The sequence below is a fragment of the Botryllus schlosseri genome, chromosome 9 (assembly GCF_051294905.1).
Source record: "Botryllus schlosseri isolate E-star chromosome 9, Bs_hap1, whole genome shotgun sequence".
Taxonomy (NCBI): Eukaryota; Metazoa; Chordata; class Ascidiacea; order Stolidobranchia; family Styelidae; genus Botryllus; species Botryllus schlosseri.
In genome coordinates this window covers 26,925,756-26,953,645 of record NC_137244.1, presented here as the reverse complement: position 1 = coordinate 26,953,645, position 27,890 = coordinate 26,925,756, and the positions used below count along the sequence as shown (strand labels likewise).

General features: G+C 40.1%; 1 protein-coding gene across 3 annotated transcripts; it reads left to right on the top strand.

Moving 5' to 3' along the window:
- On the top strand, positions 1-21,899 carry LOC145447408 (nuclear receptor subfamily 2 group F member 1-B-like). 3 transcript variants are annotated; one of them, XM_080325832.1, is made up of 5 exons: positions 1-3,779; positions 9,382-9,789; positions 10,678-10,879; positions 13,746-14,285; positions 20,731-21,899. In XM_080325832.1, exons 2-5 carry the CDS (start codon positions 9,394-9,396, stop codon positions 21,009-21,011), a joined length of 1,419 nt encoding a protein of 472 aa, XP_080181958.1. In that variant the 5' UTR covers positions 1-3,779; positions 9,382-9,393; the 3' UTR covers positions 21,012-21,899. The 3 variants fall into 3 exon arrangements, with proteins under 3 accessions (XP_080181958.1, XP_080181961.1, XP_080181960.1); XM_080325835.1 differs by having other exon boundaries at positions 27-3,779; positions 13,761-14,285; XM_080325834.1 differs by lacking the exon at positions 1-3,779 and adding an exon at positions 3,788-7,156.
- Positions 21,900-27,890: the final 5,991 nt, after the last annotated feature.

Here is a 27,890-nt window from a genome sequence, read left to right as displayed (position 1 = left end):
TTCTGGACTCGAACCCACAACCTATATTGGTGTTGCAGTTGTGGATCATACCACTACGCTATCTGCTGGGACTTTATCGTATTGAATTGAGAGCGAGTGTCGTTATGCATGGCAAAATGGCGTCGTCTTGCAACTATTGAGACTAATATTTGACTATTATTGAGACACTATTGTATTATATTGACAATGACAATGAGTGTGCTAGTGGATAGCAAAGAAACAATTCGATAAAGTATGATCCATAGCTCAGTTTTTGACATTAAAATCATATTTTGGCCAAATTTGGACTCATCAAGAACTCACTATAGTTAAATTATGCATTCGGGATTGAATCTAGTTCGTTAGTTCCAGTTCTAGTTACTAGATTTGTATAGTGAGTGGTTCTAGTTCTAGTTGCACATCTACAATATCCAGTATAGTTTGCACAATTCTGCTTGAAATTATTTGACAAAGTGTGATCCATGGCGCACGTACGCGTCGGGCGAACGTTTTAACCCATTCACATAATATTGGTCTGACCTTCGAGCGCTGTATGTGACCTTGACATTGTCGCATGTAGTCAGCACAGCGCGAGGCATCTACGCGTTGGAACGCCCGGATTTCAAGTGCGATGAAGCACTCTCTTGTGGCAGCGCTCTCCCGGGATTACGTTTTCAATGTTGATGGTAAACGGCTTTGTTTCAAACTAGCTACGATCTCAAGTGACCCTCGTAGAAATTGGGATTCGTTTCCACGCGTGCACGGAACCGATTGCCTTCTCAGGCCGACTGCTAATCGCGTTGATTCCTTCGACAAACTATTTGTTTGGCGTACAGGATGTCTTCAAGACACCAGGCTGCAAACTGTCTCCCAAATACAACTATCGGCTTTCGCGTAACTGAGAAATCTATTGACTGCTAAGGACTTATAACTTGGAATAAATGACGCAATAGATCCGTGGATTGGCGTATAATAGACCCAGAAAACACTCGCATGAGTATGTCCTATCGTTCTATGAACACTGAACAGTGAACACTGATACCGTATTTATCCAAGCCATGCCTTCCATTTTATATTTTACATATAGAGACAGTGTACTTGTTTGATGCCGGTGCAATCAGACTAGTTGCAATCGACGATCGTGTCGATCATTACTATAAGTTCATTTCTCTGTATTTGACATTAACTGAACTTGAAATGTGTTGCTTTTCATTCTATATCCCGGTATTTAATCCAATTTCCAAGTTTTTCCGAATTCAGTAATTGCACAATTGTATTCTAATTGAAAATGAACAACACTGTGAGCTATAATTGTAATCTAGCTTGGATAAGCTGAGCATTTTCTAATCCGACTTGCGATAGGGGTATAGCTCCATTTCAGCGAACACGGTTGATAAATCTTCCCCCGCCCCGCCACAATGATCGACGATTGTGATCATCATTGTTGCGTATTTATTTATCATAAATAGTTTATCCATCAAATCTATTCACACCCCGGCTAGCACCGTTGTTTTGAAATCGTTTTCAGTGCCATTGTTACGGTGACTTTCTTTGTTACGTCTCGATACGCAGGTCCTTTAATCGGCTGTCTCGCGCGACAGCTTGGCCGCGTTTTAAGGCGTTAACTGCTCGCCCTTTTGTATGCTACCGCACGCAGCAGTAGCGCTGAAGATGATTGTTTTGAAATTTATTGTGAGCTTTATGGTTTGGGGATCAAAGGTCGCGGAAAGGTGTTGAATGTGCCATCTCGGGTCTTGTTATTGACGCGATGATTTGTTAGCCTGTCGGTAGCCTTCGACCTCTCAGTACAAACGCATGAAAGATGGCTCGCCGCAGATCGTTGGCTCCAATCAATTCCTTGTGTGGCATACATTATCGTTGTCCTTTTCTGTTATATTTCAAGAGAGATAACATACATATTCACCACTCTGTGAATGATATAGTCTTGAAGACCTTTCTTCGGGCTGTGCATCATGAAAATAGCATACCGGTACTGTAGCGATCCTACCGCATACAATGCATGCAAGCCCTACATAATAATAAAGTACGCGGCCTTTCGTCTTTGTATGGTTTAGCCTTGAACACCTTTCTTTGGGTTTTGTGTCTTGTACATCGCATACCGGTACCGGTGCCGCATCGATCCTTCTCACATTTCCATACGTGCTATACGATACATGGATATATATATAATGATACAGTACAAGCCCCTTTCACGTTGTATGGTTTGATCTTAAAGTCCTTTTTGTGGCCTATGTACTGTCCATTGATCAGGAGATACCGCTACCGTAACAATTATTTACACGTTTCCATTCGTGCTACGATACATGACTTTGACATTGGGACCATTCTCGTGTCAACGAGGGCACCGGAACTCTCACAAAGCGGAAATGCAGATTGTCGGTGAAAAACTGTGACAGTGTGAATGCAAGCCGTTTCGACGTTATATGGTTTAGTCATAAAGACCTTTCTGTGGGCTGTGTACCTTGAACATATTTTATAACGGCACTATAACGATCCTTAACACATTTCCGTTCGTGCTACGATGTTTGATTTTGACATTGAGATCATTCTTGTATCGACGAGGGCACTATAACTCACACAAAGCGTAATGTTGGTGAAAATTGTGAATGGAAACCGTTTCGCTGTATGGTTTAGTCTTGCAGATATTTCTGTAGGCTGTGTACCTCAAACATCGCATACCGGTACTATAACGACCCTTAACACGTTTTCATTCGTGCTCCGATGCTTGGCTTTGACATTGAGACCATTGTCGTGTTGACGAGGGCACTAGAACTCCCACAAAGCGTAAATATAGACTGCTGGCGAAAAACGGTGTGATTTCTCCTTCTTTTCGCAAAGCGTTAACGAACTTCTCTGGTTCGGAAACCGATTTAGGTTTAATCCGTTCTCGCGATCAGCCTGCGCGTACACTTGATGAGTTACGAAGGCTCTCTCGAAGCAGCGGAGTCTGATATTCACATCGGCGTGAAGCCGCTTGTTAGTCGAGTCGGTTCGCGTGCGAGAGGCAGCCACTGATCTAGACTCGACCGAGGTGTTGGAAGCTGCTGCCTGGATGTTGGGGCATAAGAGCCGTGTAAAATCAAGTACGCCATCAATCAAGTCTTCTGACGTACAGCGCAACGTAGAGATTGATCTCAAAACGGAGGTTGTAGCGAAAAGTTGATGACATAACTTTAGGGGAGCGATGATAGTTTTCGTTATCTTGCAACATATTTTACAGTGCCAGGAGACGGACTGTCTGTCGTTTGTTGTAATGATGATAAATCTCAATAAATTTTGTACTGTCGGCTTTATCGTGTGATGGTGAATCAATCGATGCGGACAAGTTATCCACTCATCAGATGCTAAGGAATGAACGAGCTCTCCACCCCACCAATAAATCAAGCCATATATGCAAACTTGGATTATTTGGTGATACGATTGTTGATATACAAAGATCTTTTCATTTGTCTACTAGTCCCTGACGATTACCCCTGACGAGTGCCAGCTTGAAATAGTCGGGTTTGTTTCAATATGAATATATTCGATTAGATTAAACTGGGATGCTAATTGACTAAACCAACTCGCAAGACAGTCAGGAGTTGAAAACGATTGGCTTAGCATCATATTTTCCGGGACGTTTTATTGTGTCTTAAAAACTGTTGTATTTTGACAGATCGTTGTTGAATTTGTGAAGATTTTAAAATTAGATTAATTTAAGCAACATGATATTGCACCGGGGAACTTAACTTGAAACCTCTGAGCATCACTGAGGAGCTAAAGCGTTTTCCGATATCGTGGTGAGTTCGCAAGCTTCGTATCTTGTTTAAGTGACACGGTCTAAGAATTCCTTGCGTAGGATATAAAGTTTTCATGTTTTTTTTTTATTTGCTCACAACGAAGAGAACTCTGTGCTGAGCTTGCATATAAAGAATGATGTATCCGATTTTCAACTTGAAGTCAAATAATGCGCGATGAGTCTGCTGATGAGTCACGAGAGAATTCGTCGCCGAGTCATAGAACGATTTTAGAACCGGATTTTAGCCGCAGGCCGATTCCGAGTTTCGGTCCTAATTATTATCAACTGACCGTAATCAGGTTGTATCTGGGAACGAATTTAAAAACCTTGAATTACCAACTCACAAAAACGATTGAAACGAAATTTGGAACGTCACTTTTGCTAAGAGACATCAACCAGTAGAGCACTGACTTAGAATCGTATAATAATGATAATATTTAATGACATAATACTAATTCATAGACTACGAATATAGCACTATATTATCACTGCATTGGGGTGCTGAACACAAGGCAATGGAATAATATATTCATATTTAAATGTACATGGGTAATCGTCATTTCAATATGAAAATACTATCCAATTTTATATTGAAGTTTTGTACCCCAGAAGCTCAAAAGCCCAAAATATAAAAAGTATCAAAGACAGATTGCATACACTTATCGTTTGGTCTGCGAGGTCGATCTGGGCTTATCGTCTCCATTTTGTAGACTCTACTACAGATGATGTGGAGCATATTTGCTACTGCACAATCTCTTTAGTACGAATTGGTAACGCCTAGATTTATTAGCCCTAGGCCCGCGTAGAGCAAAGAAGGTTGATATCAAACGTGTCTCGAAACCCAACACGTAAAACTATTAATGACTGAGGGTAAAAGCAATCATTGGTAAAACTCGGTGTATAGAAACCTCTAGAAACAAATGCGCTTATTTTAACTCGTGGTGATGTTACTTCGCTTGAAACAGACTGGATTATCACTTCGACAAATAGACCTCGAATATCACCGAGTGTATACGCTACCATTCCCCGATTTCGCGTGTAATCGCCCCCCAGTATCGCATATTCCGCTTGGACCTATTTGCCCTTTTTATCGGCCGGTCGTTCTCTGTAAATACTTTATTCGATTTTAATGCTCCGTTATCAGATCGGTGTCTGCTGTCGTGAACACAAGATTGGCGATTATCGAGTTGAAAAATAAATAAACCCGGTTGAAACAATTCCTGCGCGCCGCTCGGAAATTAGAGAGATTTTGGCCGCGATAAGAATGCGTCATCGCTGGTAGCGCGGGGAATTAAACTCCGATCGCTTTAGTTTAAGCTAACTTTAACGCCAACCATGAGTGACGTCATAATCTGATTTGTGACATCACCATTCGTGAGAATCCCAGCAATAAAGGTCTACTCAATATGTTTAGATTCATTTTCGAAAATCAATGTTAACCCAAAATATAACTGAGACCAAAGGTATGCAAATCAAAAGCAACTATACTGTGCACTTCAATGTATTGAGAAATTTGGCGCTGCCTTATTGATATTACAACCGTTAACGTTGACCACTCTGCTAAGCCGACAGCAGACGATATATATGAAGTAAGATCTTGGTTGCTTTCACACCTGATACGAATAAAGTTATATTCATTCGTAAGTGGGCGTTAAATAAAGTGAGAAAGTAAACAAGATCGTACTTGTTAATGTGTTTTAAGTAGTGCTATTAGTGTTACTGCAAGTCCTGTGACTCAAACTAGCGTACATTCTCACTGATGTCCACACGGCATAGTGGCATAGGTAAGAATGTGCGCCATATGTTTTGAATACCATTACAAAAATGCGATGCAGTTTGGGTCCATATACCTTTCAAGTCTTCTCGATTCTGAATAATGAAAACTAAGCATCAACGGGTATATTCTCTGTCATAGTTGTTGTTTTCTGTACGTGCTATAATTGCTTTGCATTGCATTGCCATGCAAAAAGGTGGTATAGTTTCGTGGCTGCCCTTCAAGTTTTCTCGATACTGAATAATGAAAATTAAACATCAACTCATTCTCCGTCATCATTTTTTGGGGCGCGTTAATTGCATTGTTGGAGCAACAATGCATCAGATTTACGGACCAATGGAGTCGAATTTTGATATTATAAACAACACAGTTGTGCGACTAGAACATTTAAATACAGTTCAATTCGTATCAAATCAGTATCATTCTCGTTAGCACGAGAATGGAAAATGTCTTTACACCAAGCTTGACTCGTTTGGCACTATACAGTTCTTCTGTAGCATTTTCAGGAAAACCAGAAATTAGAGTCGAATTTAAATCTGAGGATAGAAACATATCACAAATTAGATTGGAACTAGAATTACCTGCTTTTCACTCAAATTTAGTTTCATGGGGCAACAATCATTGTCCAGTTGCACAAGTCTAGATGCCACGACGCGGTGATGCAATCGAGTTTGAAACAAGCCGATTAGTTTTTTGTTTCCATCTACAAAGATAACTCAAATTTGAATACGTGTTACGGGTATCGAGAATTTTGTTGTAAACTCGGCAAGATTTTATTTTACGCCCCGTCCGACGCATTTCAAGACTTTTTCGCGATCGATTGTTTGATAAGAATGCGTCATGTGGCGTGTCGTCAAATATTTACAAAAAAGTTTTCGTGTGAAAATTACGACGACTTTTGGAGTAAAATACCGGCGGTATGCGTCATTGTACTTGGAAACAGTAGAACTTGATAATTTGAGTTGAACTCTGCAGAATTTCGACTAGGGCTATACAAAATCGAGTACCTGAGTGATTCTGAATCGTGTATAATAGGCTTCGAGTCCAGTATTCGATTCATTACGAAGTCACCACGGTATGAATAATATGCTAAGTTCAAATATGTACCTTTTATGCAACCAGAAAGAATATAATACCAGTTCTACATCGTATTAAATACCATTCGTTTTTTAGCCCTACGTATATTTCATCGAAATTTGTAACAATGCCGTGGGTTGATCACGACTTTGCAGAATTGTCATTTCCAGTATCGAAACTATATCATTCTCGTTGGTAAATTAACTCTTAGTGGACAGGGTCCTATAATTTCAGCGTTAGAATCACTATACCCACCCCTATATTGTCAAACCCTTAAAATGGAAACTTGACCAAATGTGTCGCAATATCTGTGGATAATCGAATTATGTCGCTACAACGATCTCACATATTGCGTTCAATGTGTGTGGGAAAGGGTATTCTCTCGGTTTTACTGCTGGAGAATAATTAAATTTCTTTCAAAACTTGCCTACAGGGGTCGTTCGTTTAAGCTGGTTAAAAAGATTATTATGTTACTCAGACCGGTTTGCCTATAATGAAATATAGAACGACGGCGCTTTCATATACAGGTGTGATATTGGAAGCTTATAATAATTCTCGTTCACTTTTTTGACGACACTGTCGCTTTGTAATAACGTACTTCGATTCAAGCATCTGATTTGACGTAGTGTCTAAAGTTCGTTGTTCTTTGCGTATTAGTGAAAGTAGTTTAACAACATGAGCAGTTGAGTAACAGGCCCAAGTGGGCAAATCCTACTCGTGTACTCAGAAAAGGTAAAAAGTACTCCATTACTCACCGTCTCTGTATAGATCTACTAATATTCATTTTACATCACAATTATTTCATGAATTGCATTTCGCGAATACTGCACGCGATCAATCTTTTTCGCGTGAAATTTTAGTTCCACGCAATTAGGCAAGACCTATCGTGGTGGAAGTAACGTAATATATTTATACTCGAGTACAAGAAGTAGTAGCGTTTTCAGAGTTAGTAATAAGTAAGTATCGCAGTCCTAGATGGTAAATTTCGATTATGGGTAATTTGACACATTTTAACAACTTTCATATACAGATGTGATATTGCGAGCTTATGACAGTTTTTGTTCAGATTTTTTGTCGACACTACTGTGGAAGTAGCGATGAAAGTAGTCTTGAAACGTAACACTGGAAGTAACTTTATAATTTCTACTCAAGAAAAAAGTAGTAGTAGCGTTTTCGGAGTAAGTAAAGAGCAAGTGTTTTATTCCTTATCGGTAAATTTAGATTTATGGTAAATTTGACAAATTTTTAACTTTCATATACAAGGTGTGATATTGGTAGCTGTTAACAATTTTTTTGTATTACCAGTCGATTAAAGTTTAATTATAGTTGGTATGTCCGCTTTGCTTTATGTAAAATGTGTGTGTGTGTGATGATGTAATGCAGGGGTCGGCAACCTTTTGCTGGTCGCGGGCCAAATATCAAATGCACAACTCACAGGCGGGCCGGACTTTTCATACTACAATTCATACTCACTTCAGTATATTACGCTACATTGCTCAATCTCAACCATACCAATCACACAAAAAGAGCAAATGCATATTCACACTTCAGCAACACAGCATTACTGTGAAACTTGATGCTGCTTGCTTTTTGAAAGTTTTTTAAACATCTGGTACCAAGTCAGATGATGCAAGAACCAGAACATTTTCTAAATGGGCGTCGGAAATGCGCGATCTTAGTTTGCTCTTCGTTTCTTTTGCATGGCTGGTCAAGCTGGGATAAAGACCACTTTCATGGAGGTACTTTTTGTAAAAGTCAAGTAGCGATATGCTCTTTGTACGGAATTTTTCCTTCAATTCGTCACTGAATTGGATTTCAATAAGATCATTTTGAAATTATGTGGGTATGGTATTAACTTTTACGGCAAACGGAGTACTGAATAGCCTGAATTTATTTCGTAGATAACGAATTTCGGAAAGCTTGAGAAAAATCCAGGAATTAAATTAGTAGGCCGTGCTACAAGTCGGCATATCTATACAGAATCAAAATAAGGAATATCGGCCTGGTGTAAATGACATTGCAGTCGGAAAACACCACAAATACTACAAACAAGTGGAGCCATTAATGACATGCCTAATAGTATGTAATTTACAAGCTGCGTAGTGCGTACACTTGGGAGCATTATACCGTATTATACATCCAGTCGACCCCTTCTGAAATATCAACCTGTAGCAAATTGTTGTGATAGCTAGTCATCGGCCGAATGATATGCGATATCTGGTAGGCCTACAACTACAACCCATCAGAGTGGCACATGATACACCCTTTAAAATATATGGTACACTATTGGGTGTACGCACTCGGTTGAAGAGCAATGTTCTTGGCAACTGTCGTTAACTCTGCAGACAATATTGCACCGCGCTTAGTACGATATAATACCAGTATTCCGCCTACGCATCAGTTTTATGTCGTAACAATAGAGTAGTACAACGTACTTCTCTCTTAGCAATGCCACAATTTTTCTAAACAGTGCTGGCACTGAAGTTTGAAACTCAACAAGAAACGGCGGGCCGTATTCTTGAGACAACTAATTATGATGCCGCGGGCCGGACGATTTCGCGTGGCGGGCCGGATCCGGCCCGCTGGCCGTAGGTTGCCGATCCTTGATGTAATGCGTACGTAAAATATAATTGACGGAAAAATCAAATTGAAGCAACATATTTCGTTCAATTTGCGTTTCATTATTTTCATGTGCTGCTTATCGGATCGATTTTATCACGCTATCGGAACGAATCATGTCGACACAATGAAGCTAGCGCCAAATATGGCGATGGTCGCAAGTGCGTGGCGAGAACCCCCGCCCCAACATCATCCCCCACCCGACGACATGACCATGACGCAACGACCCCCTCCAACCCCACACGATCCCGGACCCTCCCACCACAATAATTTGACGCCACAGGCTCAAGTCGGAGCCATCCTAACCCAACACGTACCCTCATTACCGACCACCCCACAACATGTAGTCCCACCTCCTATGAGCGAGGTTCCCTGTAACGGACCCCCACAAACACCTACAACCCCGGGAGGACAGTCGGTTGTTAGTGATGGGAGTTTGGGTAACAGCTTGGGGGCAAACAGTGATACGGGGTTGACAAGGCCTCAACCGAACGGGTCTGCGAATAGCACAAATGGAGACAAGACTCATATCGAATGTGTGGTGAGTTCCTTTTCGTATACTGTGGTCAAAGTTTTATTGGTACTTAAGTAAAAGTACAAGTAATGTGATCATTTTTTACTCGAGAACAAATAGAAGCAGGGATTTACAAATAAAAATGTAAGTAATCCAAGTCTAGTTTTGACTAATATCCTGTTATGTAGAAGTAGAAGTAGTCTAGTATCATAACCACTTGTGCACATAGGCAAAATCTACTTGATTACTATGAAAAAAGAAAAGGTACTTCGTTACTGACCGGCTCTGATTTCTACCCCGAAAGTAAAAGTAAAGTTTGTGAAAAGTAAGTGCTAGGCCTAGTTTTGCCTGAAAACCTGAAAGGTACAGAAGTGGAAGTATTAAAAACATAACAACTTGAATGAATGATGAAGGAAGGTGATACATACTCTCTCTGATTTCTACCTCGTAAGTAAAAAAGTACTTATTCTAGGGTTTTGCCGAAAAAATTAAAATCTGTTAATTGCAGAAGTAGACGTACTACAACACATGGCAAAATACACTCGAGCACCCCGAAAAAGTAGAAGTACACATTGTTACTGACCGATTGACCGACTGCTATATTCTCGGAAAAGTGTGTATTCACATCCAAAACGTGGCACATGAAAACAGAACTTAACTCAGAATGATATCGCGGTAATAACTCCTGCCTGCTTACGTAAATACCTGACTACGTCCCTACGTGCAAGTATCATTTGCAATGTTGTGTTTGATTCATACCGTTGTGTAAGTGTAAGTGTAGTCTGAAGTAGGTTCTGGTTTCATTACCACGAGTGTATATCACGGGTAGCCCTTTGTAAACGCGTTATGTTCGTATTCCAACCTTGCTTCATTGCCTAGCACTAACATTTTCGCCCTATCGCGCGTACGGTTCAGGTGTGCGGCGACAAGTCCAGCGGCAAGCATTACGGGCAGTACACTTGCGAAGGCTGTAAGAGTTTCTTCAAGAGAAGCGTACGTCGCAACCTCAGCTACACATGCAGGGGGAACAGAAACTGCCCGATGGACCAGCACCACAGGAACCAGTGCCAGTACTGCCGGCTGAGGAAATGCATGAAAGTGGGCATGAGGAGGGAAGGTGTGATGGGTCATGAGCTTGATTATAGCTACAAGCCTAGACTTTAAGTGCGTTGACCTAAGGCTAAATCACCTTCAGGGATGTATGGGGTGATTTTGTTTCTGCCGCCGTTAGAGGTGTGGGAGTTATTATTATTATTATTATATTTAAAAAAAATTGTAGTGACGCGTATTACAACTATGGTCTTTTGCGTCACGATTTAACAGCTGCTAATCGAATCGATATTGCGAAAGGTAAATACAGTCCACTAAACATTTAGCACTGTCTCTTTGTCATCGTTATGGATTCCCACAGCGAAGGTAATAGATAATCGGTAGTTAATATATTTTCCATGGTGTGGGAGCTGAGCCGGATTTGGACAATTACAAAATTTCAGCTTTTCCTAATTATATTAGAATTAAAGTGATAGCTACACAGTTTTTTCGAATTAGATTCTAATTAGAATCATTGAAATCGCAAAAAACCGAATTAAAAACAAATACAACAAAAATCAAGTTCAGTTCGTATCAAATCAGAGTTGAATCCCATGACACGAGAATGGCAAATGTCTGTACGTAAATATTGCCTTATTTCTCACTTTAAAATTCTCCTGTAAATTGTAAAAGAATGAAAGATATTAGATTAGAATGAAACATTTCACAAATGAGATTATCGGTAATTAGTCTAATTATCTAGTTGTCCAAGTCTGCTCTGACCGGCCATAAAATTGTGACAAAATACTTTCAAGCAGCCACAAATCGTGGACCACGTCTCGCGATAGCAAAAAGACTTTTTCCCGTGTCTGAAAGATAATTTTGCCAATATTTATCCTCAATTTGCGATGCGTGTGCGTTGTAGAATCTTTTTTTTGTCGAACCGTAAAATCGCGTTTGTTTACAACACCGATATACTGGGTTATCAATTTATAACAATGTGCATTATTAATTTGATGCGACAATCGGTTTAAATGAACAGCTCATTAAATATTCATCCGGGTTATAAACAACTATTTGTAATACGGGCCCTCAAAAATACTAACACAGAACATCAAAGAGCAAAGCGTGCGTTTCGCAGCGCGGTTATTTTCATACTTGCACGTCAAATGTGAACAATTTTACAAAGTTCATCAGTACATTGATATTGTCATCTAATTTGTGAAATGTTTCTATGTTTTCATTTGGAATATCGTCTACTTTTTTGGATTTTCAGATAATGCTACAAGATAACCGTATGGTGCGAGCTTGGTGTACAGACATTTGCCATTCTAGTGCTTGTGAGAACTATGATTTGATACAAAGTGAACCAAATTTTTTGTTATATCTCTTTCTATTTCGGAATTGAATTCAATTTCCAAGTTTTTACGAATTCAGTATCTCTGATTGTAATATCATTCGAAAAAAAACTACGTAGTTAGCTGTTCAAACTCTGGTCAGTGAGAACGTATATACTATATAGTTGACCAGCAGCCTTCGACATATCTCGGCCGAGCGAAGCTTTGCGCAGGATATTCCGCGTCCCTCGGGCAAGGTCATCGCAAATGACCAGTTATTGAGATCTAGATAAACACCACAACGACCATTTTATAGCTCGTTTATTTACGTAATAACACCCTTCTCTATTTAATCATAATATACCTATGAACTCGATTGACACCGGCTTATAGCGGGCTAGATTGTGATGATCGCATCTGTTAATATGATGTGCAAGAAAAATGGTTCTCTCTTTTCAAAATCCGCGTATGGGCTTTGTCGATAGCAAATGAAACTTGAATAAATAAATAAAAATTAAGGAGTAAAAACCGGAAAGTGTCCGTAGTTTCGCAACTTACAAAATCTGCCACAATGATTGATTCCAGTATCATTTGAGAATCGCCATTACCCGGTCGAGATCAAACATAATCGTTGGCATTGAACGCGCAAGTTTCATCATGTCGTACGCTATCTGATTGTCGAAGATCACAACAGTTGACCCTCGAACCTAGTTACCTAATCTTAGCCGAGAATTTTGGCGCACGGGTTGAAGCAAGTTCTCCGTGACAAGTTCAAGGTCAAAGCTCGCGGTTTTATTGCGCGCACTTGCGTGAACTTGGGCGATAAAATCGCCGGCACCTATACCTTAGCATAGAGCAGTGGTTTTGAAATTTTTCTAACCTGGCTAACCCAAAATTATAGCCTAGTCGCAACAACATGTACCACGTTACACATCTAATACGGTATTATAGAATACTGTGCACAAAATGAACTGCGCATGACAACAGTGTTAGAAGAACTATGTAATTAAACAGATTTTTATACAAAGATATAACACTTAATATTTACTGCAATATTTGACTTCTCCTGTGTGATTGGTTTGGGAGTCTTGACCTCCAGCGCAGAGTTCGACTACTGGAAAATTTCCAGCTTGTCCAAACAAGATTAAAATTAGAATTATAGGAAAACCGTTTTTTCCAAATTTGATTGGACTTGGAATGATAGCAACGCTGTTTTTCGAATTAGATTACAAATTCTGAATTCACAAAAACTTTGAAACATATTGCAATTCCGAATTAGGTAGAAATACTACAAAAATCAAGTTCAGTTCATATCAAATTCATATCAAGTTCATTCTGATAAGCACGAGAATGGCACATCTTTGTATAGCAAGCTTGGCTCGCTTCGCAATAGACAGTTCTCCTGTAGCATTTTCAGGTAAACCGGAAATAAGATTGGAATTAAAATGAGACCATCAACATTTCACAAATGATAGACTAGAATTAGATTAACCACATTTTGCTCTTAGTATAGTATGATTTGCAACTAGAATTATCTATGCCCCATTAAGAACCACTGGCATAGAAGTAAACAATATTACAACAGGACAGAGATACAACCTCTGTTATTAATACAAGGCATCCGTTTTTCAGCCGTGCAGCGCGGGAGGATGCCCCCAACGCAGCCCCATCCTGGGCAGTACGCTATCACGAATGGCGAACCAGTGATGGGACACGGGTACCTGTCCGGGTACATTTCCTTACTCCTAAGAGCGGAGCCATACCCGACATCGCGCTTCGGGCTGCAGTGTCACCCTTCTAATCACGTGATGGGAATTGATAACATTTGCGAACTGGCCGCTAGGCTTTTGTTTTCCGCTGTGGAATGGGCCAGAAACATACCTTTTTTCCCCGACCTTCAAGTCACGGACCAAGTGGCCATGTTGAAATGGGTGTGGAGCGAACTTTTCGTGCTGAACGCGGCCCAGTGCCACATGCCCTTGCATGTTCCGCCTCTACTGGCAGCCGCCGGACTTCACAGTACTATGAGTGCGGATAGGGTGATGACATTCATGGAAAACATTCGGGTATTTCAAGAACAAGTGGAGAAACTGAAGGCTCTTCATGTCGACTCTGCGGAGTATTCGTGTCTCAAGGCTATTGTGTTGTTCACGGCAGGTTGGTTGTATACTTATATGCGTATTGTAGCCCCGTAGTCGGGATTTGAGCACTTTAAATATAGTTACTAGTAAAATCGGCACTTGGCGACCCCTAATCTTACCGTACCTACCTACCCTTAACCTAACTGTAACCCAAACCACAATAACAATAATACATACAAACATATACCATGTGCTAAATTTAGGATGCAGGAGTCACCAAGTGTCGTATAGGCCTATAGCAGATTTCACGTTTATATTCCGTGAAATATTCATTTTCGAATTTATTAACACAATATTGACTCATCGCTTTTACGAAAATAATAGTTTTTACATTTCTAATGTCAAAAGCACCAAGTTCCGAACTCAGTGGTAACTATTTAAATACACGTGTGTAAAATAGGCGTATAAATCAAATTTCCGTCGTAGTTTGGGGTTTAAGTCAGGTAAACGGAACTTTCTGGTGCATATTTTGCTTTCACGCCCATTGCAATGTGTAAAATCGAGTAAATACACTAATTTCCATCGAGCTATATCACAGGGGTGTATTGTTCCATTTACCACCTGTATGCACCTTCGCGGGGTGGAATATGAAATCACACCCTATCCCATCCCTTGGATCTACCGCCTTGAGTTATATAGTGACTCGTTTTACCCTTTGGAATGATTGAAAAGCAGAATTTTGTATTTAGAAAGTTCAAATTACCCGATTTACAGCCTGCGATATGGTGGAAATCGTTAAAATACATGATTTTCATTTACATTGCATTGCGTGGTCAGCTCGGACGTATATAGGCAGAAAAAATTGCCGCTTCATAATATAATCTCATGAAAAATTTAATTTTATTTCCTACGCCAGCCTTTCGGGGACCAATCAGTCACGCTCGCGAATGTTATTGAATTGTTTCGCGACAAAGACCAAATTTGTAAAGTCGTCAAACCTAAACAGCATCAATATTCATCGCAAACGCGAAATCTAAAACGGTAGAATATTTTGCAGCCGTGGTGTAATTGAATTCAACAAAAAAAAACGATTCGGGTCAAACTTTGAAGCGACAGCAAAAAAACTGTTGATTCGCGGAAATTTAGCGAGAACAAAACAGAAAGATCAAATATTGATAAAATTTTGAGACAAAATGGCCGACAAAGGAGGCGGTCACGTGATCTCACTGTGATTTGAAGGTGTGCCTGAAAGTTTTCGAAATGTTGGCATTTTTAGCTGAACTTAGGGTATGAAACTGAAAACCGTCTAAAAGGGTCGTTTAAAAAGTCGAATCACCAGTCAAATGACAGAAATTTTCAAAGCGACTCGAGTCAAGTCGTCTCAAATTCGCGCAAATTTAAAGTCCTCGAATCGCAAATTTTGGGTCAAGTCGAGTTGTTTCAAAGTATCTCAAGTCAAATCGCGAGTCGAGTGACAGAGATTTTTTCAAAATTTTCTTCGTGGCAGTTAAAATATTATTATTAATAATATTATTATTATATTAGCTTATTATGTTAAATACTTTGTATAAATACTGATCATCATGTCGATCGACCATGAGGTCACTAGAGTCTCTGTGAAATTCCTGCCTTTTCGCGCCTTTGAATCGAATTAGTTTGCAGCTCGATGTAACAATGTCCAATAAACGACCAAAACGCGCTGATTATTCGACTGAAATTCCTAAAATGCGACCCCAACCATTTGGGAAGTAGCAAATAATTTTCATTAAAATTTGTATAGAATAGTTATATATTAATATTCAGCAAGTGCTGTGTTTGATGAATGTTCATTCTAGCGTTGGCGACAAAAATGAAAATGTAACTGACCAGGCGTGTGGAAAATAAACAAATTAATTAAAATACTGCGAAATTTTGTAGGAAAACAATGTCGTCCCGAAATTGTGATATTGAGATTTGAGTATTTGCGAAACTTGCGCGTCATGATAAAGCGCCGAGTTGAACCGAGGTCAACCTCGATTGAACTTGTTATCTGTGCCCTCTGGCAACTAACAATTTTGTCGATTGTTACGTAAACAATGCCACAGTAGACGCGCGTCGGAAGCCGATTATCTCAAAACTCGGTGGTCGCATTTCGTACGAAATATACGAAACGTGACGTCACGAAGGTATTTTAAAACCCTCGTACATGATGGCATGATGGTACCTTGAGATTTGGGGGCGCGATTAATAATATCAGCTCTGAAAAATTGCAGACTTTACAATCTACTAATAAAGTAACTAACTACTTGTTTCAGTAATTTTAATTCTAGTTCTAGCGGTAGTTTTAGTTATTTTGAAACGTCGATTCTATCTCTGATATTTCTTACACCTAGTTAAGAATCTGGTTTGTTGGGTTTTAGTTCGTTAGTTGCGTCTTTTTAAGGGTCGCAGTCCTAGTTCGATGGTTCTGGTTGTGTGTTTTGAATAGTGGGTAGTTCTAATTCTAGTTGCGGAATTTCGAAAGTTAGTAGTTCTAGTTCTTTTGGAATGCCGACCCAATCTCCCATATTTCTCAGCTCTAATTAAGAACCAGGGTTGTAACCAAGTCACAAGGCTCCGAGTCACAAGTCAATCTCATTTTTATATTTTTGACTCGAGTCAAGTCGAGTCATTTTCAATTCCCACCGAGTCAAGTCCGAGTCCAAGTCAGCGAACAGAGGATCGAGTCCGAGTCATGGTATTATGACTCGAGTCCGAGTCCAAGTCATTGTGTTGACTGCTCAGTTTCCAGTTAAAGTCTTCCTAAACCCACTTTTTTAACTCTGCTCGGTGATATTGAATGGTTCGCATTAATAATATATCAAATTTTCTCACTTTCTGGTTGCGTGTTTTGAAAAGTGAGTAGTTCTAATTCTAGTTGCGGAATTTCGAAAGTTAGTAGTTCTAGTTCTTTTGGAATGCCGATCCAATCTCCCATATTTCTCAGCTCTACTTAAGAACCCAGTTTGTTATGTTTTATTTACAAAGTTGCGGATTTTAAGGGTCGTAGTTCTAGTTCCTTGGTCATAGCTGCGAGTTATGAAAAGTGACTAGTTCCAGCTCTAGTTCTAGTTACGTGTTTTAAAAAGGGATTAGTTCTACTTGCTAGGTTTGAAAAGTGTTTAGTTCTAGTTCTAGTTTCTCATTTGAAAATCCGCTAGTTTGCACAACTCTGAATGGTTGGCTGTCGACTACGTGACGCGGTTGACGAGATAAAATCTCGCAGCGCGATTTGTCGCTACGAACCGAATCGATTTACGGCGTGAGTAAGAGCAATCGCGCGAATTTGATACGTTCGCCACTACTGCGTAGTGCGCGCTGATGCAGTTTAGAGGGCGCCATTATTGTATTATTAATCTGACTCATCTGCCGATAGCTTCTGAGATTTGTGACATCTGCTGCTAACGTTATACATTCCTGTCAATCAAAACCGCGTAAAACTATAGATAACCAACTAAAGATAACGTAGGTTAGTTATCTGTAGCAAAACATTTCGCTTGTTCACGTTATCAACGCACAGTAATCCGACTTCGTTATGGAATAATCAATGAAACCTGAGTCGATTTTATTTCGTTTGAAGGATTTGTCTTAATTCACAGAAAATCGTCTCCATAAACCACGTGATTCGCGAATAATATCCACACCATATATGAGCGGATTTAGTATCGTGAGATTTGAGATTCCAATCCAAATACCAGTCGTTATAATAAATCATTTTAAAACCTGTTTATAGTGTTTATATCACATATGCAGTATGTTATTTTGGTAATGATTCATGAATGTCCTTTCTCTAGCAATAGTATGTTATCTAATGGCGTATAGCGTCCGCGGCGCAAAAGCCTTTAGACCGGTTAGATAGGTACCCAGCCCACTGGTTTTAGAAATAACAATAATATTAATATCAAGTTCAGATCCAAGTCCGAATCCGGTGATGCCAGGAATTTTTATTCGAAAGCCGCGGGAAAATTCAAAATATTTAGAAATTTCATGTCCTACTTCAAGTCCAGATTCAAAATCCGGTCGAATTCATCAAATCCCGTGTTTTCGAATCCAAATCTCTCAATTGCTCATCTCTCTCCACACACGGTAGGAGCGGCTAGATTTTGGGTTAGGGTTGGGGCTAGGATATACATAAGCGTTAAAACAGGGTTAGGGTTCGGTCAAGGGTTAGGGTTATACTTCCGGGGTTAATGTTGACGCTAGGGTTATTTTCGGGGCGATAAAGTCTTATGCTCAAGCATCACATGCAAAATTGTAGTATTTTATTGTGTCGCATACGCAAATGTCGGGTAACCGTCAATCACGTCGTATCGCATTTGGTATTCCCCGAACCATTCTGTTTGCTGACCCTTCTAAAGTATTGGTCGATTATCACTTCTGTTCAAATATCAGCGTTAAGATTACGGCCTGTGTCAAACACGCAGATACAAAGGTCAAAGTCTATCTGATCATCGTACCTGCAGTTTAACAGCCTAAAATTCGGTGGCGTGCCGGTCAAATTCAAATGCAACGAATGCAGAAATCCATGCATTCATGTGTTACAATTCTACAAATTATATTTATGTGATGGATAACTGGTATTATATTCATTGTGATCGCGTAAAAGACACATATTTGAACTTATCACATCATCAATACTTGAATACTTGAATACTTGAATCGAATTACGCAGGTTGTCGATTTTGCGCAGACCTAGTCCTATTGATAACGTGCAACGTGGGAAAGGCCTTGACACGCCATCAAATGCAACAGAGTCTTGAAATTCAAAATGGCGTCCGAAATATGAATTCATCACCGCGTGACCAGCTCTGGCCTCTCGTAGGAATTCGCATGCGAGTTATTACACTCAAGCGAACGCTGTTCTGGGCTTACCGGGCTGCGAATGGCGAGGTTGTGAACTGTCGCCCCTGTTTGATTGCCGCCTACAATAAGAACAAGGCGATAAATGACAGCTATCGTAATCCTACAAGCCTACAAGGCAGCCTTGAACCGCAAGTTGTCTGTTCCCAGAGGGACGCTGAGCTGCTATACGCAGTAATTAGATATGTCTCTGCGTGTCGTGCGCATCAGTCAATCAAACGCGATGGCATTTCGTTTATTGGATCTTACAATATTAGTATTCAAAACGTAGGCTTGTTGAGCTGACCTGTGTGCCTCAAGCGATTGTATCTGTAGCGATTTAGCCAAGACAATCTCGACATTCCGAGAGTTTTGATTTTGACTCTCACTCGCCATCTCCCGGTGAATAATTAATTCCGTATTACCGAATTTGCGACTTGAACCTGACCGTTATTGTTTTTTTAGCCGATACCGATAAAACGATAACTAGCACCTTCACAGATAACCCTGATCTATTCAGTCGATAACGTATGGCATCTAACTTAAGGTGCATTTCCAACACTTTGGAATATTTATTAGAACAGTCCTGCAGTCATTGCTACGTTTTGACATGGAATACCAGAAATTAGAAAGGCCTCATCTGGACACGAGTAAGCACTGGTGATCAGTAACGAACACATGCATTATGATACACAAATGCATCGATGTGCAGCGGTCGTTTTAGGCAACCCAATAATCCGCCACATGCCACCTCATTTTGTCGCTTGCGTATTAATTCTCTGCATTACTTTTCATTCAGTGTGCAGACTGTGCATGCCTTTTATTTACTTCGCCTAGGCTTAACATAACATAACATGGTTGGGTTATATTTTTATCTGAACAAGTCACACACAATGTACAATGCGATAAGACACAATGCGATGTCATGAACAGATAGGAGGATGTAGAACGACACGCAGGTGGGTGTCTGATCTTAAAGGCTACTCCAAGTTGTTTCGACACCTTCCTATCTTTTCATTGTATCGCAGTCTTGTGATGTTTTGAAACGATGAAAATATTAATAAACCTGATTGATTGATGGGTTACCCGATGAAATTAAAAAAAATAAGTTACAAAGTTTGCAAACCTAGTGGTATGCAGTAAAGTTCGCCTACTTTTTCAGAGTACTAAAATGGTTTGGGGCTGCTCCCGATCATTGCTAAAGTGGTTACGATTTCAGACTACTTCTACTCAACAGTTCGTAGTTTTTTTTTAGGGAAACAACCCTTAGAATACTTACTTTGAAATCGCTACTTCTAGATGTAGGCCTACTTGTACTCACGCGTTGCGCATCAACACGAGGTTAGCTATCCATGGTCAAGATTTCTTATTTCAGACGCGTACGGACTGGTTTGAACAATTTTTCGGCAAGTCCAGGCCTAGATTACTTACTTTTTTACTTACTCGGAAACCGCCAATTCTTCTTGTACCCTAGTGTATAAATTTACGTCGTTCTACTTCTATCCGAACACCAATGATGACATTTTTATCGACTTTCGTCTGTAAGCTATAATAAGGAATGGGTCAATACTACGGATTTCTAGTGTCATCTGGTTACCCAACCGTGCAGTTACTGTTGCTCATATAGGCGTATGTTTGTTATCTGTGGTCACATCTTGTTACAGACGCGCACGGTTTGAACGACGCTTCCCACATCGAAAGCGTCCAGGAGAAATCTCAATGCGCCCTGGAAGAATACGTTCGCACCCAGTACCCGAACCAACCGACTCGGTTCGGCAAGCTCTTGCTTCGACTTCCTTCTCTGCGAACCGTGAGCGCCGGAATGATCGAACAACTGTTTTTCGTTCGCCTAGTAGGAAAAACTCCGATCGAGACGCTGATACGAGACATGTTGCTTTCTGGAGGCTCATACGGATGGCAGTATCCACCCATGCCCTTGCAATGATAACGGATCTGATGTCATGCGCGCGGGAGATGCGCGTAAGAGCTGCAGTCGGCCGGCAAAGCTTTCCAAGAGTGAAGAGTTATTACGGATGGATTTTTAGGAGTACAGATCCTCATAATGTATTTGAGTAATATATTTGTATTTATTATCGAAGCTATCCGAGCTGACACTTATCAGGGGTTGCCCCATAGGAGGTCAGAATCGGAGTACTTCTACCTTTTCAAAGTGCTCAAGTAGATTTTGCCTACTTGATCTACTTTCTAATGATTTCGGATAACCTACACTTTACTATTTTCAGTTTTTAGGCAAAACTAGGCCTTATTTTTTACTTTGGATAAGCAAAGTTTTGTTAACGAAGTTTTAATTTTGGCACTGCAGCCTAACCCCTGATGGATGTCAGCTCAAAAATCTTCTGATGATAAATATGAATTTATTATGCAAATGTATTACGGAATGATTATTATTTTCAAAAGTGGCAATTTTTCAGTTGAAGATGTAGCGTTGACGACATAGTAACATCATACAAGTTTTTTGTCGCGTTTTACTGCCAGAGATTTAAGATCGATTCCAGTGTTTTTGTCGCACTTTTTGTTTTCGTTTTACGATTTCGCGCCAAATATTTCAAACTACAACAAAGCGCACTGGTCACGCTTATTCGTGATATCCCTTCCGTTGATTTGAGCCTGAAAATTTTCCTTTCTGATACGAAGGGAACATGTTATTTTATTGTTACTATCTATTCTACAGTATAGTTATGAATTGCACGGTGACGTCACATGCCCTATTCCACTTCGATTTGGCCATACCTCGTATTTAAAAATGTAGGTCGTTTTTGAGTGATGACAGAACAACCAAAGCAAATCTCTGAATAAATTTTCTCTTTCGCAATCGAGTTCATGACACGAGAACGAGTTGTAGGGAATATCAGTGGAAACTTGCTTTCAGTATATACGATCAGTAACAAGTTCTGTTTACTCGTGCACCTAAGGAAGTATTTGAGGTTGTTTAAAATATGATTATGAAAACATATTGGTGCCTCACGTTCTATGAATCGTTGCCATGTCTTCGTACCGATTTGGCGGGTAATTGTGGGTAATTTAATTTGACGGTGAGATATAGCGTATAGTAGTATGAACCGCAGATGCAACATCAATAGGTTGCGGGCTTGAGTTCGACCAATACCGACGACAGAATCCCTTCCCAAGCGTTAGAGGCATATATCTAAGCTCCTCCTCTCCATCTTATCCACGTAAGCGGTGTCTTAAAAAAGCCTAAAAGTGGGCCGTGCTATCAGTCGGCAGCAAGGGGAATCATAACAATGAATATCGGCTTGGTGTAAATGACCAGGGTATAATTGAAAATCTCCACGAGTACCACAAACAACAACTGGACGGCCCTATTTGAAAAAATGAATTCCACAAAGACGTACGTCGTACGATCTTCCTTCTGCAGCTTAATTGAACTGTTGAAAGGGATATTTCGAATTAAAATGATAACTTGGCAATGTTTCAGAGGTACTATTTCACGAAAAAATTGGCACCAAGAGCAATCTTGCAGTTGGCAACTCTGGGGCATGTTGCAGAAAGATAAATTCAGTGCCGAACTTCAAAATCCAGGAAATTAGCATTATTTCGACTGACGATATCGATTCTATTCGTCTAACGCCGTTGAAGTCGCGGTGCTGATTGGAGCTTATATGTTCGTTGCTGTATCTTACGCATATGCACCATACGTCCTTCTATTATCATAAATGGATTGTACGTGGCATGCCTGGATAACAAAATGACTTGAGTCGGCTCGAATCCATTCCTTGACCAGTGGGTTCGAGCAGAGTCATGGCATAACATAGGCCTACTTGACTTGGGTCATTTCGAAACATTGACTTCTCAGGACTCGAAGGTAAAATTCCGACTCAATCTCAAGCGACGCGATTCTGACCGGCCCGCGAAAATTTGTTTGGAATTTAGAACATTAAACGTACTTTTTAATGTTAATGCTAAAACTATTTCTATTTTGTCACAGCAGCCTACTCAACTATGCATTGTCTGATTACACTACTAACTCAAGTCGCTGTGTTTTTAGACCACGTTCTCCACAGTTTTCAGGTTAACAGGCACAACCCTACGCCTGGATAACTTACTCTTTGTTACTTAGGACAAACAAAGTTTCGTTTAACAAAGTGTTGAATGTTCGCATAATAGATGATGGTAAACCTTGATCAGAGTGAATAGGTGCACATCGCTCATGCACATGTTCGGCTGTGGGATTCGGGAAGCTAATGACTCTTGTCCGGCCCTCGTCACTTTCTCATTCGAGTGCAATAGTGGCTATTGTGACCAGTATTGAAACTTGAATATAAGACATACAGAAAACACGGTAGTCAAAAATGAGCTGCGATCTCACATATAATGTGTCGTTTTATAATGGCACCTTCGACATTAGCGTTCAATGCACTCATGAAACCAGTCAAGTCCAAATGGCTCCATAAACCCCAGTTTGAGAGCCCCTCGCCGTATAGTGTTACCCGTGAAAGCAACGGGTCATCCAAATATTGTGCAGCCTGGTTGTACTGAGTCTCCGTTGTTATGTCACACACATATGGACAGGCCGTGTTATTTTTGGCATTTCAAGAGCCAGATGCCAAAACTGCCAAAAATAAAAATTTGAAAATGCCAAAAATAAGCAATTTTTGGCTTATGCCAAAAATAACACGGCCTGCCAAATAGTGTATTTTGTTCATGGTGTTGTGTTAACAGGACCGCGTTACAAGCGAAAAAAGCGTTTGTAAAGGACAGGTTTCTTAATCTGGGTCAAACCCACCCATTAGGGGCTAAAGCATGGTGTCCTAAATGATGTGGGCACAGCGAGATTGAACGGCTGACTGCATTTGGTTTACGTCGTACTTTAAATTTGTCCAAAGGCAATTTTACGACCATTTTTTACCGGCTTGTCGAGCGCAAATTTGATAAAACGGGTATCAATGAGAAGCTGCCGCAGTAGGCCTACTGATTAATAAAATATAAATTATATTCTGCTCATGGAACTGGAACCCCCAAAATCGACCATGATTTTTGCCTTTTGATCGAGTTGAACATTGTGACGCAATAAACTGTCTGGCTATTTCTGAGCTGCATAGTCTCGTTTTGCCAGACAGTCTTATTGCGTCAATGTTCTTAAACAAGCTAACCTTCCCAGGACTCTTCCATGCGAGTTGGTAATATTAAAGCCAGCTGAAGTGACAAAAGTCATCCGAAAATATATCGGTAGACTGAAGGAGAAATGATAGCCGGGCTACTAAATTAGGCTTACCATATCTTGGAAATCAAAAAAGAGGACACTTTCAGAAATTTGCAACTTGCAAAACCGGAGTAAAATTCTCAATTTTTCCTACTTTTTTTTTATCGTGGTGACCTTGGTCACCCATATATTTATTTCTTATATCAAAATTTCAGTACAATAAAGTCGAGTAAAATTTGCATAAACACAAAAAGGGTGTAAATTCAATTTCTTTCCTTTGGATCCTTCGTCGTCATCGTCCAGCATCATCATCCAGCATCGTTCATTCTCATCATCGTCGCCACCCGTTCTCGTCATTCCTCCGTCGTCCCGTTGCTTCATCTTGGTCCGGATGTAAAAATTTCTACTCTTTTTTTTGTTTTATTTAATATTTTCAACGCCATCGTTCTTCTCCAATTTCGTCCGTTTTCGATGTAATCGTTCTTCGCGTCTTGATATTGCTTCCATTTCAATATCGTTGATTTAAAGATCGATACCATCAGTATGTCATTCTGACTTCTTCTTTTTTTGGTGTATATAATTTCTTCCTTCCTTGGAGTCCATTCCAATCTTTCTTTAATAACATTGAAGACCTGTTGCGTAATATCGCATGTGGTGAATACATGCGTGATTGTGTCTTCTTTTGTTTTGCAGAATTTGCAGTTAGTTAATTCTCTTCTCCCATTTATCTTTCTCCCCATGCATGTTTCTTTGATCTTTTTGCTTGCCAAAAATATATCCGTTATTGCACAGTCGGTAGTTGATAATCTTTTCTTTGTTAGTAAGTTTTGAATTTGATCCTCTCTTAGAACCTTGTATAGCGTTCCAATTTTTAACCATGGTATCGTCTATTTTCTTTTCATATGTCCTATTCAATTCTGTATATAGCTCCTTAAAATTTGTGTCTTTCCATTGCTCTGTGTTCCATTTCAATCTTCTGTTCATCGCAACTAGTTTCTTCCAGTTCTCGTCTGGGTTTCCCTTATGTGGCATACTATTATCGTATATTCCTGGGTTTATTTCTTTTATCTTCGAGCCCAGTTGGTATGCCGCGTATTGATGCCAGAACTCTCCCGTTCTTCGATACGCGATAGGGCCTTTATCTTAATCATGTCGCACGTTTTTTTCCTACTTTGTGATCGGTTGACTAAAAAAAAGGGTCATCACTTCTGCTCAGAGCTCAAAATATAACGTTTTTTACTGCACATTGCCAGGTGGATGACTAAAAAAAAGGTCATATTTTCGCCCAGAGCTAAAATCACCGTTTTTCACTCCGAAATACCCGCCGGAGCTTCACTTCTGTGCTAATATGCGGCATATCACTCGCAATTCGCTCTAAATCGGCCTAAATTTTCAAAAAGGAGGACAAAATCTCAAGAAAGAGGACGAAAGGGCGTCCTCCGAGGACACTTTCAAAAAAGAGGACAAATCCTCTTAAAAGAGGACGTATGGTAAGCCTAACTAAATAGAATGTGTTGAGAGACAACACAGGGAACTCCTAGAAAAGGATCGTTAAGAAAATTATTTCCGCGATGAGACCGATGGCACTGGCGAAGTGATCTCTTTTGATGATGCATGGAAGGCGGTTCGGCCCTCCAAAGATTTTGAAGCTCTGAAAACCTTTTGTGGATCACTGGCAACATTCTTTCTCTAAACGGCTATTGTTGAAGCCGATATTTCCCAGAATCGCTGGGCGAGAAATGAATTTAAGAGAAACTTAGCTGACCCGAGTTTGGAAGCACTGTTACAGTGCAAACGATTTAAGTCTATTCAACAGCTGTAACAATCAGCTGTTGAGCGTGTTTGTTAGGCTTTTTTTTGCTTATTGGCACCGATTCCGATGGATACTGCACATTTTGTTTTTTCGTTTGATATTATTGGCCTATGAAATCGTTAGGTTTTTCTTCTTCTTATTGTTTGTTGGCACTGATTATACGTGGATGCTGCACATTTTGTGGTGTCTTTGGACAGACTAGCCCGAATAAAGCGTTTTTGTTACTAATTCAAGGCTGAAACTATCTAACTAGAGGACGATGCCAAAACTGCCAAAAATAAATATCGAAAAATGCCAAAAATAAGTTATTTTTGGCAGTTTTGGCATATGCCAAAAATAACACGGCCTGCATATGGACGAACGTATAAGTGATTAGACCAGTTGTGATGATATTCTTTATTCACAGTGAACTGGTGGATATACGCACAGTCCGTGGATTATCCCGACCCCCTAACGAAACTGCTAAATTACGGAATTGCGGTAGATAAGGACTTGGTAAGGGTTCTAAAGGTAGAGACGATTGAAAATGAACTATCGAAATTACAGAACATATGCTGTGATTTTGAACCCAATTGTAAATTACTCTAGGGGCGCATTCAAGGTCTTCCGAAGAATAGGCAATGCACGGTTCCTATATTTTAGATCGTGTCGAATCGAACGCGTTCCGAAATCTTTTGGATATTCAGGGAGATGCAGACAAGTAGAAATTTCCAAATATTTACCACACGACAGAAAGAACTCTGCGACATCAGGTAATATTTCGGAAATGATCAGTAAATTGTCGATTTAACATGCAAACGTTCGATGGAAGAGCACTGGTAACTGGTTCTTAACCTAGTAACCTGGTGAACCCCGTCGCAAATTTTGTCTGAGCGACAAAACAATAATTTAGCAGATTACACATCTATTACTACAGAATACTCTAATCGAAACTTATTTTTCAATTCGGAATCGAATCCCCAAGATTTCGATTTTGATCACGCCGGCAAGTGCTGAAAATTTTTTCGTAACAACGAACCGCTAGGTGTCGGCATTACCAGCTGTTTCTCTGTCGCATTTTAGGCACTATATTTTAGTCTACACTCTACAGACTGAAATGTTGCATATACTGATATTACGTTGACTGAGTTGTCAGGTTGCGTGCTGTGGTTTTTCATTCAGTTTGTTGAGACGACGCCAAAATTAGCGAGTGTTCAGTTCAGTATTGTGCCTAGGAACAGACCGATTACTAAGCATCGCCTGTACCGCGATCATATCAAGTCGGCACCACTCCTTGAAAGAACATCGATAAAAAAAATCGTCGATCTTGTGACAATGTGGTAGTAGGAAATCGGAGAACTATATTGCGGGACTGCTACACTGGAAATATCGATCTATTTCGTACAGCGTACAGGCAGAAGTAGTCAAGGTAGCAATCGTTGGTAGGCCAACTCAAGTAGAGTTACGTCGTAAAAAGTAAGTGTTCCAACCCTAGCGCTGCCTAAAAACTGAAATCTGTGAGCTGTAGTAGAAACAGTTTAAAATCATAACCACGTGATCCACTGAAGTAACAGCTATTATCTACTTACTTTGAAAAGTAGAAGTGCTTACGGTACTGACAACATTAGCTTCAAGGTGTCCACCCAGATGCGGCATTTCTAGTTTATTTGATGTACATGCCCAAGCATGGCAATGGCTGCAAATCTGTTCTCACCAATGATTGTAAGTTTCGGAAATGTGAGCTATAGATGCCATATTTTTTATCAGCTGAATATATCGGTTTTATCGGCGAAGGTGCTAGTTATCGTTTTAATTTTATCGGAATCGACTCAAAAACCCGATATAGGTCA